This window comes from Grammomys surdaster, unplaced genomic scaffold (assembly GCF_004785775.1).
Source record: "Grammomys surdaster isolate TR1022 unplaced genomic scaffold, NIH_TR_1.0 273, whole genome shotgun sequence".
Classification (NCBI taxonomy): Eukaryota; Metazoa; Chordata; class Mammalia; order Rodentia; family Muridae; genus Grammomys; species Grammomys surdaster.
This window is the reverse complement of record NW_021604714.1, coordinates 586121-592032: the sequence shown is the minus strand read 5'-3', so window position 1 is coordinate 592032 and position 5912 is coordinate 586121. Positions and strand designations below refer to the sequence as shown.

The 5912-nt window shown below is 45.1% G+C and overlaps 1 protein-coding gene across 3 annotated transcripts in view; it reads right to left on the bottom strand.

Annotated features, from left to right (window-relative positions):
* The window catches only part of Pla2g12b (phospholipase A2 group XIIB), an 18225-nt gene that overhangs the window by 1267 nt on the left and 11046 nt on the right, over positions 1 to 5912 (bottom strand). For all 3 annotated transcript variants that reach the window (XM_028776823.1, XM_028776822.1, XM_028776824.1), the window contains one exon: positions 4815 to 4980. In XM_028776823.1, the coding sequence (XP_028632656.1) occupies positions 4815 to 4980 (166 nt within the window). The remainder of the gene's footprint in view (positions 1 to 4814; positions 4981 to 5912) is intronic.

Below are 5912 nucleotides of genomic sequence, written 5' to 3'. Positions count from 1 at the left end.
CTCCCTAGGAGATCCACTGTCGTGTGGCTCCCTAGGAGATCCACTGTCGTGTGGCTCCCTAGGAGATCCACTGTCGTGTGGCTCCTTAGGAGATCCACTGTCGTGTGGCTCCCTAGGAGATCCACTGTCGTGTGGCTCCCTAGGAGATCCACTGTCATGTGGCTTCAAGAAATATTCACTAGATGTTTAAAGAATTCAAAGCAATTCCTTCTGACTGCTTCCAAAACTTAGGATTATGTCTGCTCTGTTGTATGTGATCAGTATTATTTTGATAACAAAATCAGTGTGAGAAACCAGAGAGACAGAGAACCAGTGATAAGTATCTCTCGTGACTAAATGCAACATCTTCAGCAGATATAGTCAGCTGGACTCATACCCATGACAGGTGGAGCTTATCCTAAGAATGCAAGTTGGTTTAACACACTGAGCTCAGTATAGCACATCCCCTACCATCAGAATAAAAGTCACACACCACATACTGCACATGACAGAAACACTCAACAACCCAGGAGGAAGACTTCCACACCTGACAGGGAGCACCTTGGAAGAACCAGGGTCAGTACTCATGCTCAGATCTAAAGCCACCTCTTCCCTTCAGAACAGAAAAAAGACACAAGGCTACACAGGCTTAACACTTGCATTGAATGGGTATTTAAGGTTCTAACCAGAAAAGTCAGGCAAAGGGAAAGCATTCAAATCCCAATGGAAAGAAGGTGCTGATGGCATCTTATGAAAGGCTAAGATCTGCACTGAAAACTTACTAGAAGGAATATATGAGTTCAGCCAGATCAAAGAATAAATCAATAGGTAGAAATCAATCGTCTCTCTGCGCAGCATCAATAAGTCACCTGCCAAGCCAATTAGAAGGTGGGTAGGAGGAAGGTGGGTAACAGCACCTGCTGCACAAGCCTGACACAGCCTGAGTTTGAACCCTGGAACCCATATACAAAAGCTGGACTGGGGGTGGTGGCATACACCTTTGATCCCAGCACCGGGGGCAGAACCAAGAGGATCTCTGAGTTTGAGGCCAGCATGGTCTACATAGTGAGTCCCAGGCCAGCCAAGGCTATTTAGTGAGATGCTATCTTTAGTAAGCAAGAACAAAGCAGAAGCTGGACCCAGTGGCTTAGAGGTGTTATCTCAGCACATCTATACTGAGACGAGAGGCGGGATCAGGAGACTCGCCGGGGCCATCAATGTTGACCGCCACATTGTCTCTCCATCATAAACATCCATGTAAAAAAATAAAGCAAAATTTAAAAAAGAAAATTAAGAAAACAGTTCCACTTACTAGAATATCACAAAGGGAAAAGACCAAAACAAACAAACAAACAAACAAAAAACAAACCAAGACCCCAAAAGACCTGTGCTATGACAATGATACCACATGGGGAGGGGGTGGGAAATGAATGGAGATACAAACAAAAAGAAAGACATTCGTGTGCCTGGACTGGGAAACATGATTTTGTAAAAGTAGCAACTCTCGAATGTGTCCACAGATTCAATGTATCCACAGATTCAATCACAGCTCTGAGAACGACAGCTATCGTTCATTGCAGAAATTCACAAGCCGATCTTAAAATTCCATAGAAAAGACAGGAATCTTGAGTGTCCAGAGAGATCTTGACAAAGAACAAGACCCAAGGGCACACCTCAGCTTGCAGGTCTACTACAGTGCTGTGTCCACAGGGACACGGGGTCCTGGTGTTGGCCGGTGCGATAGAATAGAGTCAAAAGTCAGAGACCACTGATCACATTTTACAGCTTAATGTGGGAATGGATCTTCCAATATCAGGGTTAAATCAGCGGATATCCACACAACGAGGTTAGACCCACTCTTATACCATGTACAAATAATTCCCCAAATGGACCACAAACCTAAACCAAGAGCTAGGATCATAAAGGTCTTAGAAGAAAAGATCAGTAGCCATTGTAGGGTTTGGGCTGGTAAAGTCTTACTACACATGACAGCAAAAATACCACTGATGGAAATGAACAGATTTCACTTCATCAAAATTTAAACTTTATGGGCCTCAAAAAAATAACATTCAATAGAAGCTGCTGCTGTGGGCTCCACCTGTAACCCAGACCAGAGGCTGAGGCAGGGGGATCCGGAAGTTTGACATCATTCTGGGATACACAGAGACCCTGTCTCAAAGGGTGAAAAGAGATTTTTTTTTTTGAAAAGAGATTTTTTAAGTCAATTAAATAGTTAAGAATGACAGGTCAGCTAGCTTGCTAACCCAAGGCCGTCACAGGGGATGCAGAGCTGGAGAAACAAAGGTCAATTGAGTGTTCCAGGAATCTGTTCCCGTGGTATCTGACTTAGCCTCCTCTGGAAAAACTCCCACCAGAGGTCCCAAGGACCTGCGAATTAAATTCAGCCAGATGGTCTGTTGGCTCAGGTAAGCAAGGCCACAGGGACCAGAGACTATTCTCGTGAGATTTGTCAAATCTCTGCCTGGGATCTGCTTACACACATTACTGACATTTGAAACAACCAATTGTGTGTGATTACCCACAACCCTCTCCCCTCCCTCCAGCCTTTGCCTATAATAACCCTAAGCTTTTGGGCCTCGAGCTCCATAACCCCTACCTTCTGTGTGAGGCACATATCGACCCAAAGCTTCGATAATAAAGGACCTGACTCATGTAATTACAGCAAGACAGTCTCTGGAGTGTCTTTGGGTTCAAGTCCTTCCTGGGTCCCCTTGGAGGAGTCTTTCAAGGGTGTGTGTGTGTGTGTGTGTGTGTGTGTACTTGTAAATCATAAGTCTGATGAAGGACTAGAAAGGAAGAGCTCTCCTGACTCAATGACTAAAAGAAAAATTTAAAAAAGGGCAATGAACCTGGATAGACACCTTATATGTCATATATGTGTATCCAATAACATCAGTTGTCAGGGGATACTCGGGGTCTTTGTAACAAACCCAATAATGAATATTGACAAGGGTGTGAAGAATCTGGAGCCTTGGGGAATATAAAATGATGTGGTCGTTTAGAAAAACATTTTGTAAGGTTATCAAACAGTTCAATACATGTTCTATATAACCACACGTGCACACACACACACACACACACACACACACACACACACACACGGTTTCTGCAGACGCTCATCTACCAGTATTCATGGTGGCAGTACTGATGCCAAAGCCAACCCCAGCTCCACCTGATAGGCAGATAAAGAGGGTATGGGAAGGCATAAAAGGACTAGTTCTCGGCACTAAAGAAGAACAACCTTCTGATACACTCTACAGCACGGACAAATGGAAGAAAGTGGTCACGGAAACCCATGTCTTTTGATTTCATTATATAAAAATTCTATAAGAGGCAAATCCATAGAGGTGGAAATTAGTTTCACAGCTGTGCTGAGTGGAGTGGGGGTGGGGTCTGAGGGAAATGGCTCTGGGGTCTCTGGGAGATAAACGCTATTATGAGGTCGATTGTATGACTATAGACATATTCAACTAGCACTTACGTGAGTTGAATAATACATAAATTACATTTCAAATATACTATTGTTTTTCTTTTTTTGGTTTTGATTTTTCAAGACAGCGTTTCTCTGTGTAGTCCTGGCTGTCCTGGAAATTGCTCTGTAGACCAGGCTGGCCTCAAACTCAGATCCACCTTCCTCTGCCTCCCAAGTGCTGGGATTAAAGGCGTGCGCTACAACTGCTCAGTCTCAAATACACTGTCTTAGTGCCACCAGGAAATGCTCAGAATGTTCTCCACAGACGGAGCTTTAGGGTGGAAACCCTAGGCCTTCAACCCATATAGACTTCAGTGCAGGAGTCCAGAAGGAGATCAGGAGGCTGAAATGGTGCTAAGAAGCTGGCCTAGGGCTGACTTAGACAGCGCTGTGCATGCAGAACTCTGGGGCTTGGATTTAGTCTATAGAGAAGACAAACTATTCATTGGCTTCAACTGTAGGCAAAGGCTATCTGATTTAGGTGATACTAAAATAAAGCTGGTCTCAGCGGATGGCCCTCAGCTAGTAGAACATAAAAACAGAATTTTGCAGCAACCTGGCCAGTGAGAGAGCAATGAGGAATTTAGGAAGAAAAATCAATAGAACACTGGCCTAGAGCCATTCCCTGACCCGAGCCTACATCAATGACAGCTCTTTCTACCCTTTGTGGACACAGGTTAAAGAAGATCTCGCTTTTACGAGGTCCAGTTAACGTCCCATATCCCAGACCCTCACACGTTCACATGACAGCGATTTTCTACAAACCACATCCAAGACTGCCCCACAGTGGCTCCTCTGTGGCTCAGAGGAGCCTGATTCTCAACCTTTCCCATCTGGAAACTTTGAACATTAACACCAGGTTATCATATTCTGGCTTCCGGAGCGGAGTGATGAAACTTTTTGAACAGTAAATTAGGAAAAAGGAAGAACAGAGACAGAGCTGGAAGTCGAGTAGTTAGGCAGTGCTTCAAAACAGTTATCTGGAAGCACACAGAAAGCTGTGCACACAGAAGAGAGAATTTTTTAAGTTCCTGCCCAAGCTAACTATGAAAACAGAGCATTAGCCAAGCCACATGGTCCTATATAGAGGGACTGGGTGGAAAAAATGTTTAACAGGGGCACGGAAGCTTTTGCTCCAGTCTTAAAAGACAGGTTTTGATTCTCGGGGAAAGCATTACTGCAGCCTTTTCCAGCAGGGTGGGTCCCAGCAGCTCATGGATAGCAAATCTTCCATGAAAGAGTGCCTAGCCTCTCCCTCCACCTTTCCTGCAAGCTCCAACCATCTCTCCAGTCAAGGAGACCCTGGCTCTCTGTCACCAGGAAGTGTCCTTAAGAGACTTACCTTCCACGTTGGAGACGAAGCCCAGGCTCCGCTTGAGGTCCGAGCAGATGGAGTGGAGACACCATCGGAATTTCGCATCGCAGCGGTATTTGTTGGCACCACACGTGTCGTAGCAGACGTCCAGCTGGTTGCAACACTTGGTCATTGCTGGGATGCCCAAGTCCATCTGGGAAAGTGAAGCAGGAGGGCGCGCCACATTAAGAGCAGGGACCTGAGGCAACCCTGCCCACGTCACTGTGAACCTGTGTGTGCCACGTATTAGATCAGATGGGAGACACCAAGGACTTGGGAAGAGCTGCTCCAAGCCACAGGATGCTGATTCTACTGTTGTTACGAGCTTTATAAGTAATGCTAGTCTATGTTTTCACCTTTCCTTTTGTGATATTAGTTATTTTCAAATCCACAGCCATGCATGGTGATGAAAACAGACTAGAGGGGCAGTCCATGGGGCAGAGAACTAGGCGATTCGAATTTGGTTAAAACTTAACATTGGTCTGAGAGTCTGTTGAAGTAAAAGATTGGAAATGGCTTGGCTGGGAGAGAGCTTGCCCAGTGTGCGAGAAACAGTACATGCCTGTATCCCAGCATGCGGGAGGCAGAGGCAGGACAATCAGAAGGTAAAGGTCATCCTTGGCTACATTTCAAGCTTGAGACCAGGCTGGACTACAGAAGACCATGTCCTTAAAGGAGGAGGAAAAGGAGGAGGAGAACCAGGAGAAGGAAGAAGATGAAATAAAATGAAAGCAGATCAGAGCACTAAAAGAGAATGAGCAGGTTAACAAGTCAATCTGTTTAATATGTCAAAGATTTTAGCAGGAAATGTACATGCACGCATATGCACGTAAGCATGTGTGTACATGGAAGAAGCTTCGTGGGCCTTAGAGTCTGGTTCACTGGCAGTATCTGAGGTACCAAGCTGGAGCCTTGGTGTCACAAAATAAAATTTATTTGCCAAATTGATAAATAACTTTGCCTTCCAAGTTAGAATTAACACATAATCCTGAGCTAACCAAAGATAGGTGCATACTCAGTGGTGCATGAGTGCATTCAGTGGTGCGTGAGTGCATTCAGTGGTGCATGAGTGCATTCAGTGCTGCA